This window comes from Oncorhynchus tshawytscha, linkage group LG03 (assembly GCF_018296145.1).
Source record: "Oncorhynchus tshawytscha isolate Ot180627B linkage group LG03, Otsh_v2.0, whole genome shotgun sequence".
Lineage (NCBI taxonomy): Eukaryota > Metazoa > Chordata > Actinopteri > Salmoniformes > Salmonidae > Oncorhynchus > Oncorhynchus tshawytscha.
The window spans coordinates 57,796,912-57,811,956 of NC_056431.1; the positions used below are offsets into that span (position 1 = coordinate 57,796,912).

At 42.7% G+C, this 15,045-nt stretch overlaps 1 protein-coding gene across 1 annotated transcript; it reads right to left on the bottom strand.

The window, feature by feature from the left end:
- Window positions 1-1,335: 1,335 nt before the first annotated feature.
- Window positions 1,336-14,595, bottom strand: LOC112224356 (5-hydroxytryptamine receptor 1F-like). The gene is made up of 3 exons (XM_024387863.1): window positions 14,417-14,595; window positions 2,448-2,723; window positions 1,336-2,261 (listed from the first exon to the last, which is right to left on the bottom strand). Exons 1-3 carry the CDS (start codon window positions 14,593-14,595, stop codon window positions 1,394-1,396), a joined length of 1,323 nt encoding a protein of 440 aa, XP_024243631.1. The 3' UTR covers window positions 1,336-1,393.
- Between the last annotated feature and the right edge of the window lie 450 nt (window positions 14,596-15,045).

Sequence of the window (15,045 nt, forward strand, 5' to 3'; positions counted from 1 at the left end):
TCCAAGAGATACTAGGAGACAAATTCAGCTTTCAGCAGGACAATAACCTAAAACACAAGGCCAAATATACACTGAAGTTGCTTACCAAGATGCCATTGAATGTTCCTGGAGTGGCCTAGTTATAGTTTTGACTTAAATAGATTTGAAAATATATGAATAGACTTGAAAATGACTGTCTAGCAATGATCAACTTGACAGAGCTTGAATACTTTTTTTAAGAACGTGCAAATATTGTACAATCCAGGTGTGCAAAGCTCTTAGAGACTTACCCAGAAAGAGTCACTGTAATTGCTGCCAAAGTTGATTCTAACATGTATTGACTCAGGGGGTTGATACTTAGTTTGTCATTATCTTTTTTTGTGTGTAGATGTGTGAGAAAAAATGTAAGTAAAATGTAAACCATTTTGAGTTCAGGCTATAACACAACAAAATGTGAAATAAGTCAAAGGGTATGAATACTTTGAGGGTACTGTAAAGTTAATTTCCTTTCCACATTTTTTGCAGTTTTACTTTAGTGACTTGTTGCAAACAGGATGCATGTTTTGAAATATATGTATTCTGTACAGGCTTACTTTTTTTCACCCTGCAAATTAGTTTAGTATTGTGGAGTAACTACAATGTTGATCCATCCTCAGTTTTCTCCAATCACAGCCATTAAAGTTTCAATATGTACATTTTTGGGCGACCTGACAAAATGCACATAGAAATGTGAGTTATAGACTGTCATTCTCATTGAAAGCAAACGTAAGAAGCGGTAGATCTGTTCTGTGTTCTATTTCTATGCTTCCCATTCTTAAGTATCGCTTTTGCGTCTTTTACTTTCAGTTATGTACACCAGCGTCAAACAGTTGAAAATACAATATTTTGGTTATTGTAAAGATTTTTCACAGCGGTTTAGATGGTGCAATGATTCTCTACACTATAAATTGCTTGTTTTGTCACAAACTGAAATTAGGCGAAGTATTAGAATTTTAGCAACCAGGAAATGGCGGAATGATTTCTGAATATTGTACCTTTAAACTCTGTAACTGTTTTAAAGTCAGCATTGACATCGTGGTGAAATCGTGGTTTTCTTCCTCTCCGGCAACTGAGTTAGGAAGGACACCTGTATTTGTAGTGACTTGGTGTATTGATACACCATCCAAACTGTAATTAATAACTTCACCATGCTCAAATGGATATTCAATGTTTTTTTCTACCCATAGGTGCCCTTCTTTGCGAGACATTGGAAAACCTCCCTGTTCTTTGTGGTTGAATCTGGGTTTGATATTCACTGTTTGACTTAGGGACCCTACAGATAATTGTATGTGTGAGGTACCTCTGTCTAAATGGGACTCCACCCTTCCTAAATAAAGGTTAAATAAAATACAAATGTGTGTCCTCTCTGCCCGTGTCAGAGGCGAAGCCTACACCTGACCAGTCTCTGGAAGGCCTTCTTAAAGTCTTCGTTGAAGATAGTGTAGATGAGAGGGTTGATAAGGGAGTTGAGGTACCCCAGCCAGGTGAGGAAGTCAGCCAGCTCTATGGAGGTGTTGCATGAGCCACACGTGTTGACAATCACCTCCTTCAGGAAGAAAGGCATCCAGCAGACCACGAAGGCCCCCAGTATCAGTCCTAACGTAGATGCAGCGCGCCGCTCCCTGGTCCCTGAGATACGCTGCCGTCTCAACCCACATTCACGCTCCCGCCTCGACTCGCTCTGGGGACTTTTTACGGCGATGCGCACGCGGTCGCCCTCCGTGGAGGGGTCTGAGTAGGACTTTTCCGGGGGGTTCAGGGTGTCTGGGCTCTGGGCGTCTCCTTCAGTGGGGCAGGAGGGGGGGGTGGTTCCGTTGACCATGGAGGAGTGCTGGCTGGCTCTGCTGGCCCCCCTGCGGAGGTACAGAGTCTGAGCTGCTCTGTAGATCTTATAGTAGAGGATGAGTATGAGGAGCAGGGGAATATAGAAGGCCCCCAGGGTGGAGTAGAGGGTAAAGGCGATGTGGTGGTGCGTTATCAGACACTGGTCCTCCTCTGGCCCCCCACCATGGTTCCTCCACAGCAGAGGGGGAAGGGATATGAGGACGGACAGGAACCAGACGACGGCGACAGTGATGCCAGCTCGGAGGCCGGTGCGTTTGCGTGAGTACTCCACGGCGTCAGTGATGGCCCAGTAGCGGTCCAGAGCGATGGCTGCCAGGTGGAGGATGGAACAAGTGCAGCAGGTGATGTCAACACTCAGCCAAACATTACAGACAGCCTCGCCCATCACCCAGCTTTCCCTGAGGATTCAGACAGAATATTGATAGTGATTATGTTTGTGACTGCCCTTTATTATTATTTTGACCACAAACTGTATACTTTGATAACATGTCTTTTAAGCCTATATGGGCATCTGAAAAGCTGTAAGACACTTTATGCTGCAAGACAAATCAAACAATTGTGCAATAATGAATCTTTGTAGCTACCTCTGTATGTAGAGGATGCTGAAGGGCATGACCAAGATGGCCACCAGCAGGTCCGTCACCGCCAGAGAGCAGATCAGGTAGTTGGCCGGATGATGTAACTTTCTGGTTACGATGATGGCTGTGATGACTAGGGAGTTGATAACCATTGTCATGACAGCGAGCAGGGACAGGGTGAGGGTGAGGATGATTTTACTTGGTGGGGTTATAGAACCCCCATCCCCCTCCTCACCCCCACCCAGGGAGAAGACCCCCTCTGTACAGTTAGACAAGTCCATCCTAGAGAGGAGAGGAGACAAGAGAAAGATAAGGTTCTGCACCAAGGCTAGCAGTATAGATGAACGATGCGTAAGAGTTTAAAAAGGTACTCACACTCAAACCATGTAGGACTTCAGATAGACCAGGCAGATGATTAATGAAGCGTAATCCTCCATAGCTGTATACGCTGTGTGTACCTTTGTGATGTGTGTTTATTGGTGTGCCCTCTCCAGCAGTAACCTGTGTCAGTAGCTTCTTTCTGGTATCTCTGGAGTCAACCAATATTTCACACAGACACCTGGAAAAAGAAAGGGAGGAAAGGAGGGGGAGAGAGAAAGAGAGAAAGTCAGTGGAAAAATAATCACCAATGAGAGTCCAGCCGCTGATTTCATAACACCCACCCATCCATCCACCCACACCACACACACACACACACACACACACACACACACACACACAACCTGATGTGATCTCTGATCAAAGCCGTGACCATCATCACATGCACGCACACAAACAAGGTGCAATCACGGATCAAAGGCGGTACAATCTGCACAAAAGCAGACGCTCATCGGTGTGTGTATACTTGTATCTCTGTACTCTAGTTACCACTTATTTTGAGTTGATCAGTTAAGAATTGAACGGGAATTCAGCATTGACCCTAAAGACACTCATGTTAATTTCCTTGTTCCATATGATGTTCTGTGCTTTATTGTCCATTTACATGGAAATTCATTTTGTGAAGCCAGCATACAAATACACAAAGAACAATACATTCAATATGGAAAATACTGGAAACATAATCATTAATGCACATTTACACTGAGTGTACAAAACATTAGGAACACCTTCCTAATATTGAGTTGCACCCAGTTTTGCCCTCAGAACAGCCTTAATTTGACGGGGCATGGACTCTACAAGGTGATGAAAGCATTCCGCAGGGATGCTGGCCCATGTTGACTCCAATGCTTCCCACAGTTATGTCAAATTGGGTGGATGTTGTTTGGGTGGTGGACCATTCTTCATAAACACTGAAAACTGTTGAGCGTGAAAAACCCACCAGTGTTGCAGTTCTTGACACACTCAAATCGGTGTGCCTGGTACCTACTACCATACCCTTTTCAAAGGCACTTCAATATTTTGTCTTGTCGATTCACCATCTGATGTCTCAATTGTCTCAAGACTTAAAAATCCTTTACTGGTCTCCTCCTCTTCATCTACACTGATTGAAGTGGATTTAACAGGTAATATCAGTAAGGAATCATATCTTTCACTTGGATACACATGGTCAGTCTGTTATGGAAAGAGCAGGTGTTCCTAATGATTTGTACACTAAGTGTAATTATCCAGTCTCTGCGGCCTACTGTCTGACCATGTACTGAGCCTACATCTGTTTGATGCTGTATATTTCTACAGTGAGAAGTTGTCATAGAACAGTTGTCATAGCAACTCTGACTTTTTGTGAAGGACAGACTGAAGAAAAGCACAACTCAAGTCAGATAAACTCACACATCATTAAATGCATGCACATGCACATGCACGCAAGCACGCACACAAACAGCTGTATAGACCTCTCTCCTGTCTGTCAGCATATCAGCTGTCTGTGAATCTGCTCCTCCAGAGTTGACTGAATATATAGAATACTTCTACTCATTTAAAGTCAAGGAACAGCATGCACTGTAATCTAGTAGTGCACTGTATTTACGTATGAAGTGTTTCTCACCAGAGTGGTTCATTTAAACCTGCCAGCTTCAGTCTGTCAGTGTGTGTGTGTTGATTGACAGTCTTCGGTGAGGCAATCTTCCAGCAGCAGCAAAGGGAGAACCTGCACCTCCTGCTGCATTCAAGTCTTTCACTTACAGTAATCATACAAACACACAAACACTGAGCACTGCTCAGTCAGAGAGCGATACATGTTTGTGGATGAGGTTTACAAAGCAGGAAATTATAGGGACCGATACCTGGTGCTGTGTAATTGGAATGTACCCATTTAAACGTCAATCTGTGGATTAAAGCGCTATGACTGGTAGAGTCACTGACATGTCCCTATGGAGATGCAACACTGAGTGGGACTATTTTAACAGACTGCAGATTGAACTGGGATTTAAACAGACCTGTTTCAGCCAAGGCTTGGAGAATGCACCAGTCCCCCATTTGTCCATCCAACCATTCAAAACTGGAATAGCCATAAAACATCTATCCATCTGTCTGTCTGAGGATGAAATCTTCTTATGTATGGGACAACAAACAGGCAACAAGAGACAATTGAGTCGGGTGCAAATATTAGGGGTTTTATTTTCTCAAACTTGACGTTGATTACAAAGTAAGTTCAACTGTTTTACCACCTCAAACATAGATACATATTTAACTGAGGTCTACACAGTAGAACAGGCACCACTCCACAGGTTAACTCAGGCCATAAGGTAAGCACACAGAATATAAAAGGGAATGGCATGTAGGCTTTAAAGATACATATAAATGATCAAGCATCTATTCCAATTTTTTGTTGGATAAACATGATTTGAAGCATTAATATGATCATTAACATGATTAGTCATGCTGAGACCAAGGTCTTTTTACAGATGAGCCCTGTATAGACATCAATATACAAATCAATATTCAATAAAAGGTGTCTGTTTGATATTTGAAATGAAGACTGTGACCCAACTATGTTGGGTTATTATTTGATTGGACATTACATGTTTGGTGCAAATCAAAGTGCAAAGGATATTTAGCTGTGCTACGTGGCCATCACTATAGCTGCCTCTTCTTTTTAGTTTATCAAAAAAGGGGAAACTAAGTGCATTCAGCAGCTTTCATATGACCCTGAAGAAACTCATCATGCTGATTACCTTGTACGATACGATATACCTTATTGTCCATTTACATGGAAATTTATTTTGTGAAGACAGCATAAAAATACACAAAAAAACAGTACACTATAATACATTCAATATGGAAAACACCGGAAAGATAATAATTACTTCACACATAATTATCCAGTCTCTGCAGTCTACTGTCTGACCATGTACTGAGCCTACATCGGTTCTATGCTGTATAGTTGTATATTTCTACAGTCAGCTGTGAGAAACCATTTCAGGGTGCGATAGGTGTGATGCCATTACAGTACATTCCTTCTCCCATTCTGCAGGAAGGAATAAGAACAGTTGTCATAGAAACTCTGACATTCTATTTGTGAAGGATGGATAGAAGAAAAGCACAACTCAAGTCAGATAAACTCGCATATCATTAAGTACACACACACACACAGTGAAACATTGCTAAAACGGTGGATCGTCCCGAAACCTGCTGAGGGGAGGACAGCTCATAATAATGCCTGGAATGGATTAAATGAAATGGTATCAAACACATGGTTTCCATTCCATTTATTCCTTTCCAGCCATGAGCCTGTCCTCCCCAATTAAGGTGCCACCAACCTCTTATGACAGTATTATAGTAATACACTATTTATTACGTACAGTACCAGTCAAAAGTTTGGACACACCTACTCATTCAAGGGTTTTTCTAAATGTTTTACTATTTTCTACATTGTAGAATAATAGTGAAGACATCGAAACTATGAAATAACACATGGAATCATGTAGTAAGCAAAAAAAAGTGTTAAATCGAAATAGATTTTAGATTCTTCAAAGTAGCCACCCTTTGCCTTGATGACAGCATTGCACACCAACTTCATGAGGAATGCTTTTCCAACAGTCTTGAAGGAGTACCCACATATGCTGAGCACATGTTGGCTGCTTTTCCTTCACTCTGCAGTCCAACTCATCCCAAACCATCTCAATTGGGTTGAGGTCAGGTGATTGTAGAGGCAAGGTCATCTGATGCAGCACTCCATCACTCTCTTTCTTGGTCAAATAGCCCTTACACAGCCCGGAGGTGTGTTGGGTCATTGTCCTGTCGAAAAACAAATGATAACGCAAACCAGATAGGATGGCGTATCGCTGCAGAATGCTGTGGTAGCCATGCTGGATAAGTGTGCCTTTTTCTAAATAAATCACACAGTGTCACCAGCAAAGCACCCCCACACCATCACACCTCCTCCATGCTTCACAGTGGGAACCACACATGCGGAGATCATCTGTTCACCTACTCTGTGTCTCACAAAGACACAGCGGTTGGAACCAAACATCTCAAATTTGGACTCATCAGACCAAAGGACAGATTTTCACAGTTCTAATGTCCATTGCTCGTATTTCTTGTCCCAAGCAAGTACGTTCTTCTGTGTCCTTTAGTAGTGGTTTCTTTGCAGCAATTCGACCATAAAGGCCTGATTCACGCAGTCTCCTCTGAACAGTTGATATTGAAATGTGTTACTTGAACTCTATGAAGCACTTATTTGGGCTGAGGTGCAGTTAACTCTAATGAACTTATCCTCTGCAGCAGAGGTAACTCTGGGTCTTCCTTTCCTGTAGCGGTCCTCATGAGAGACAGTTTCATCAAAGCACTTGATGTTTTTTGCGACTGCACTTGAAGAAACGTTCAAAGTTCTTGAAAATTTCCAGATTGACTGACCTTCATGTTTTAAAGTAACGATGGACTGTCGTTTCCCTTTGCTTATTTGAGCTATTTTTGCCTTAATATGGACTTGGTCTTTTACCAGATAGGGCTATCTTCTGTATACCACCCCTAACTTGTCAAAACACAACTGATTTGCTCAAACTCATTAAGAAAGAAAGAAATTCCACAAATATACTTTTAACAAAGCACACCTGTTAATTGAAATGCATTCCAGGTGACTAACTCATGAAGCTGGTTCAGAAAATGCCAAGAGTAGGCAAAGCTGTCATCAAGGTAAAGGGTGGCTACTTTGAAGAATATCAAATATATTTTGATAACACTTTTTTGGTTACTACATGATTCCATATGTGTAATTTCATAGTTTTGATGTCTTCACTATTATTCTACAATGTAGAAATTAGTGAAAATAAAGAAAAACCCTTGAATGAGTAAGTGTGTCCAAACTTTTAACTGGTACTGTATGTTGTGTTTCTCACCAGAGTGGTACATTTAAACTCTTCGGCAGTCTGTCAGTGTGTGTGTGATGTTGATTGACAGTCTTTAGTGAGCCAATCTTCCAGCAGCAGCAAAGGGATAACCTATGCCTCATGCTGCCTTCAAGTCTTTCACTTACAGCAATCATACAGTGGAGCACTGCTCAGTCAGAGAGAGTGACACAATTCTGCATGAGGTTCAAAAGCAGGAAATTATAGGGCTGATACCTGACGCAATATGGTGGCGTACTATATGGCTTTGCTATTTTGTGATTATTTTGGCATTTATCTTTACTTTTTTTGCATTAAATGTATTCACTATCTTTTCTTATGATCAACAAAATCTTTTGAACCTTAGATCAGCAGTTACTAATCTCAATTTCAGCCTCAACTCATCTACCCTGGGCTTTTTGTGTACCTCCAATCCAATCTTCGGCTACCCAAGAGGAAATGCCGGTGCAAAAGAGGCAGGAGAGCTGGTTTCCTGGTGAAACTAAGGTGAAGGGAAAACCGGCCACCCCTTCCCTCCATTCTATTGGCCAACACTGAGTCACTTGATAATAAGATGGATGACCTCCGATCACAGATTTGCTATCAATGGGACTCTCGTGACAGTAACATTCTCTGTTTTTCTGAAACATGGCTTTCGGACAAGATAACCCCCATGGCTATCCAACTTGATGGATTCTCCATTCTCCGAGCAGACAGGTCATTGGATTCAGGAAAATCCAGATGGGTAGGGGTATGTCTCGTCATCAACAACAGATGGTGAACAGACTCTAGCTCAATAGAAGTCTCAACCTATTGTTCACCCATCTTGGAATACCTGATGGTCAAATGCCAACTCTTCTACCTCCTGAGAGAGTTTATCGGTTACCATGACTGCTGTGTAAATTCCACTTCAGGACAGCAACATATAGTTTGCATTTAACGAACTGTACGAGGCTAGAAACAAGCAGGAAACCATGCACCTGGACGCTGCTTTTCTTTTTCCTGGCGATTTTAAACATTTGCATAACTAAGACATTTGATGCCCAACTTCTATCAACACGTCTCCTTTGCCACTAGGGGTGATAAAGTCCTAGACCAGTGTTACTCAACCCACAAGTAAGCATACAAAGCCCTCCCTCGTTCCCTCTTCGGCAAATCAGATCATGAGTCTATACTCCTGCTGTCACACACTGATCTGTTTCACCTGTCCTTGTGATTGTCTCCACTCCACCCCCCGGGTGTCGCTTATTTTCCCGGTGTATTTATCTCTGTGTTTCCTGTCTCTATGTGCCAGTTTGTCTTGTCAAGTCAACCAGTGTGTTTTTCCTGTGCACCTGCTTTTTCGTATCTCTTTTGCTAATCCTCCCGGTTTTGTGCCTTGCCTCGCCTCGCCTCGAGCCTGCCTGCCACTCTGTACCTCCTGGACTCTGACCTGGTTTTGAACTTTTGCCTGTCCACGACCATTCTCTTGCCTACCCCTTGGATTATAATAAATACCAGAGACTCAAACCATCTGCCTCCTGTGTCTGCATCTGGGTCTCGCCTTGTACCCTTATACCTGCTTCCTGTTCACAAACAAAAGCACCAGAAGTACCTGTGACAAAAGCACCAGAAGTACCGGTGACAAAAGCACCAGAAGTACCTGTGTTACGCTCCATAGAGGAATAGTCCTCCGAATCAGAGGCTATGTTGCAGGACTGCTTTGGTAGCGCTGACTGGAATATGTTCCGGGACTCTGTCGACAAGCTAACCACCTCTGTCTCTGATTTCATCAGGAAACAAAAGGACAATATAGGAATAAGGTGGAATCCTATTACCCTGGATCCAATGCTCAATGCATGAAGCAGGGGCTACAGTCCATTATGAATTACAAAAGGTAGACCTAGCCATGATCTGCCCAACGATGCCTCTCTACCAGATGAACTCAATGCATTTTGTGCACGCTTCAACAAAAGCAACACTGAGTCGTGCAGAGGACTGGATGATCTTGTTCTGAGGCTGACGCGAGTAGGTTTTTAAAAACATGTATTTAAAAAACGTATAATTAAACAAATTGGTAACAGACTTTCAGCACCATTATAGGGAAGGACATTCAACAAGCACAGCACTTACACAAATGATTGGCTGAGAGAAATTGATGATAAAAATATTGCTGGTGAAGCTTTTGACATTATCGATCATAGTCTGCTGCTGAAGAAACGTACGTTTTATGGCTTTACACCCTTTGCTATATTGTGGATAAAGAGCTGCTGCTCACCCTTAACACTACGGCTGGCCCTTAAAAGTACACGGGGAGATAACATTAATGATATGCATGTCAATCTCTCATTGCTAAAATAGGAAGAGATTGACTTCATCACTACTTGTTTTTGTAAGAAGTGTTGACAAGCTGAATACACTGAGCTGTCTGTTTTAAACTACTAGCACACAGCTTGGACACCCATGCATACCCCACAAGAATGTCACCAGAGGTCTCTGCACAATTCCCAAGTCCAAAACAGACTATGGGATGCACACAGTACTGCATAGAGCCATGACTACATGGAACTCTATTCCACATCAGGTAATGAATGCAAGCAGTAGAATTAGATAAAACAATTTAAAAATGGTAAAAATACACCTTATGGAACAGCGGGGACTGTGAAGAGACACACACACAATAAGGTACATACACACGCATACAAGCGATAGCACACGCATTCTACACACGTACATTGTAATATTGTTGGTATGGTGTGGTGGTATTGTACATGTTGTACTGTATATATGTAGTGATGTAATAATGTTATACGATGTACTGTTTATATGTAATGTAAGTGTCATGTGTTTGGACCCCAGGAAGAGTAGCTGCTGCCTTGGCAACAGCTAATGGGGATCCCTAACAAATAGTGCACTCCAAGCTCGTCACTAAGCTCAGGTCCCTGGGACTGAACACCTTCCTCTGCAACTGGATCCTGGATTTCCTGATGGACTGACCCCAGGTGGTGAGAGTAGGCAACACCACTACTACCATGCTGAATCTCAACACACTATGTGCTTAGCGCCCTCCTGTACTCACTGTTTACCCACGACTGTGTGGCCACACCCCCATCCACATTGATGGGGCCGCAGTGTAGAGGGTCAACAGCTTCAAGTTCCTTGGTGTTCACATCACCGAGGACTTAACATGGTCCTCTTACACCAGAAAAAGCATGGCAACACCTCTTTTCCTTCAGGAGGATGAAACGATTTGGCATGGCCTTTCAAATCCTTAGGAATGTTTACAGCTGCACCATTGAGAGCATCCTGACTGATTGTATCACCGTCTAGTATGGCAACTGCACCGCCCACGAACGGAAGGCCATACAGATGGTGTTATGGACGGGCCAACGCATTACTGGGGGTGATTTCCCAGCCATCCAGAATGTACATGATAGACGGGGTCTGAGAAAGGTCAGAAAACTTGCCAAAGACTCCAGCCACCCGAGACATGGCCTATTCTTCATGCTCCCGTCCGGCAGACAGCACAGGTGCATCAAGGCTTAGACCAACAGACTCCTAGACTGATTTTATCCCCTGGCCATAAGACTGTTAAATGGAGAACAACTACTGCTCTCCTTCTCCCACAGACTACCCACACTGCCTATATGTATGCATATCCACAGGTTTCTACCCACTCAGACACAACCATGCTGCTGCTAAAATGATTTGATTACTCCATTACGCTTCTGTCCATTGATTACTGATTGCAATTAACATTAATATTTATCCTGCTACTGATCACTATTACTCCTGTTTACATGTATATTTTACTTCTATATATTAGTATATTATTTCTATATTCCTGCTACAAGTCACTTTTTTACATGTATATCCTACTACCAGTCACTTATGTATAAACCCACCTCAACCACTTAAGTACCCTTGCACTGGCACTGATCTGTATATACTTGCATTCTCATTTCTTTATCATAGTTCTTGTGCTTAAAAAATATATTTTCTATTATTATTATTATTATTATTATTATTATTATTACTGCATTGTTGGAAAAGAGCTCTCAAGGTAAAAATGTCGCTCCACTGTTTTACACCTTTTGTATCCTGTGCACGTGGCGAATAAACTTTGAAACCTGATGCTGTGTAATTGGAATACACCCATTTAAACATCACAGTGCCATCTGTTTTGTCACCAAAGCTCCATATACTACCCACCACTGAGACCTGTATGCTCTCGTTGGCTGGCCTCACTACAACCGTCGCCAAACCCACTGTCTCCAGGTCATCTATAAGTCTTTGATAGGTAAAGCCCTGCCTTATCTCAGCTCACTGATCACCATAGCAACACCCACCCGTAGCACGCGCTCCAGCAGGTATATTGTACTGGTCATCCCCAATGCCAACACTTCCTTTGGCCGCCTTTCCTTCCAGTTCTCTGCTGCCAATGACTGGAACGAATTACAAAAATCCCTTAAGCTGGAGTCTTATATCTCCCTCTCTAACTTTAAGCATCAGCTGTCAGAGCAGCTTACCGATCACTGTACCTGTACACAGGTAATCTGTAAATAGCACACCAAACTACCTCATTCCCATATTATTACTTATCCTCTTGCTCTTTTGCACCCCAATATCTCTACTTGCACATCATCATCTGCACATCTATCACTCCAGTATTAATGCTAAATTGTAATTATTTTCACCTCTAGGGCCTATTTATTGCCTTCCTCCCTACTCTTCTACATTTGCACACACTGTACATAGATTTTACCTTTCTTTTCTTTTGTGTTATTGACTGTGTAACGGTTGTTTTTGTTGCACTGCTTTGCTTTATCTTGGCTATGTCGCAGTTGTAAATGAGAACTTGTTCTCAACTGGCCTACCTGGTTAAATAAAGGTGAAATAAAATACAATTTAAATAAACTGTGGATTGAAGTACTGACGTGTCCTTATGGAGATGCAAACCTGACTAATTTAACAGGCTGCATGTAGAACTGGAATTTTAACAGGCCTGTTTCAGTAGAACCATGTTTAAGTAGAACCTGGACTTAAACACACCGGTTTCAGTTGAACCTGGATTTTTTGTGCTGAAAAATGTTTTGCCCACGCTACAGATGGCTATATCTATCGCTAATACAGGACTAGTAAAGGCCCAGTGCACTACTTTGTGATTTTGTTTTAGATGTACTGTATATTATAATTGTTTATTTAATTCAGATTGTCCTGAGGGTCTGTATCTATCTATGTGGGGATGTACAGTGCTTTCAGAAAGTATTTACACCGCTTGTCTTTACCCACATTTTGTTTTGTTACAGCCTGAATTTGAGATTTTGTTTCACTGGCCTACACACATTTCCCCATAATGTCAAATTATGATTATACATTTTTACAAAATAATAAAAAATAAAGCTGAACTTTGAGTCAATAAGTATTCAACCCCTTTGTTATGGCAAGCCTAAATAAGTTCAGGAGTAAAACTTTGCTCTGTGTGCAATAATAGTGTTAAACATGATTTTTTTAATGACTACCTCATCTCTGTATCCCACACATACAATTATCTCCCTCAGTCGAGCAGGGAATTTCAAACACAGATTCAACCAGAAAGACTAGGGAGGTTTTCCAATGCCCCTCAAAGAAGGGCATCTACTGGTAGAAAAAGCAGACATTGACTATCCCTTTGAGCATGGTGAAGTATTAATTACATTTTAGATGCTGTATCAATACATCCAGTCACTACAAAGATACAGGCGTCCTTCCTAACTTAGTTGGCCAGAGAGGAAGGAAACCGCTCAAGGATTTCACCATGAGGACAATGGTGACTTTAAAACAGTTAAATAGTTTAATGGCTGTGATAGGAGAAAACTGAAGATGGATCAACAACATTGTAGTTACTCCACAATACCACCCTAAATGCAGAGTGAAAAGGAAGCCTGTACAGAATAAAAATATTCCAAAACATGCATCCTGTTTGCAACAAGGCAGTAAAGTAAAACTGCAAAAAGATGTGGCAAAGAGGTTAACTTTACATCCTGAATAAAAAGCTTTATGTTTGGGGCAAATCCAACACAACACATCACAGAGTACCACTCCTCATATTTTAAAGCATGGTGGTGGATTCAACCTGTTATGGGTATGCTTATAATCGGGCAAAGACTAGGGAGCTTTTAAGATGAAAAGAAAAAGAATGCTTTCCAACAGACACTGGGTGTCACACCCTGATCTGTTTCACCTGTCTTTGCACTTGTCTCCACCCCCCTCCAGGTGTCACCCATGTGCCCCATTATCCATTGTGTATTTATACCTGTGATCTCTGTTTGTTTGTTGCCAGTTCGTCTTGTCAAGCCTACCAGCATTTTTCCTGTACTCCTGTTCTCTCTAATCCCTGTTTTCTAGTTCTCCCAGTTTTGACCATTCTGCCTGCCCTGACCCTGCCTGCCGTTCTGTACCTTTCGGACTATGTTCTGGATTACTGACCTCTGCCTACCCTTGACCTGCAAGTTGCCTGCCCCCTGTTTTTGTAATAAACTTTTGTTATTTCGAACTGTCTGCATCTGGGTCTTATCCTGAGGTCTGATAGTACGAACTGGCCATGACTGACCCAGTACACGGACCAGTTCCGCAACAACATCTCCTCAGAAGGAGTCACAGTTAAGAGACATGAGGAGTTACTTTTGGGTCTTCTGGACGGATTCCAGACATTAGCAGAACGCTATGACTGTGCCTTTAATGCTGGAGCAATACATTGCTGGATTATCTGTGAGGCAGCCGACAGTAGCCTCGCAGTCCCCCAGCAACACCGCAGTCAGCAGTGCGTCTCTCCAGGCCACCCCGGCTTCCCGAGAACCCTGCTTACCTCCTCTGGAACGCTTCGTTGGAGGGTTAGGATCCTGTGGGGCGTTTCTCTGCCAGAGTTCCCTCATTTTCGAGCTGCAGTCTGACGCTAATGTCCGGGAGGGCTCTCGCCTGGGCGACGGCGGTGTGGGAACAACAATCTGCCGTGTGTTTCAGCCTGGAGGACTTCATGGCTGAGGTGAAAAAGGTTTGACACTGTTGTCCGGGAGATAGTCTGCCCGGAAGATACTCCAGCTTCGCCAAGACTCACTCAGTGTGGCGGAATATGCCGTTGATTTCCTCACGTTGGCTGCTGATAGTGCCTGGATCACGAATCCCAGTTCAACACATTCCTTTATGGATTATAGGAGGAGCTTGTCGGATGTGGCAGGGCTTGAAAAATATTACAGACTACAAAGGGAAACCAGCAACACTGAAGCATGCATGAGAGCACCAGCTGTTCCGGATGACTGTGTGATCATGCTCTCCATAGCTGATGTGAGCTAGACCTTTAAACAGGTCAACATTCACCAAGCCGC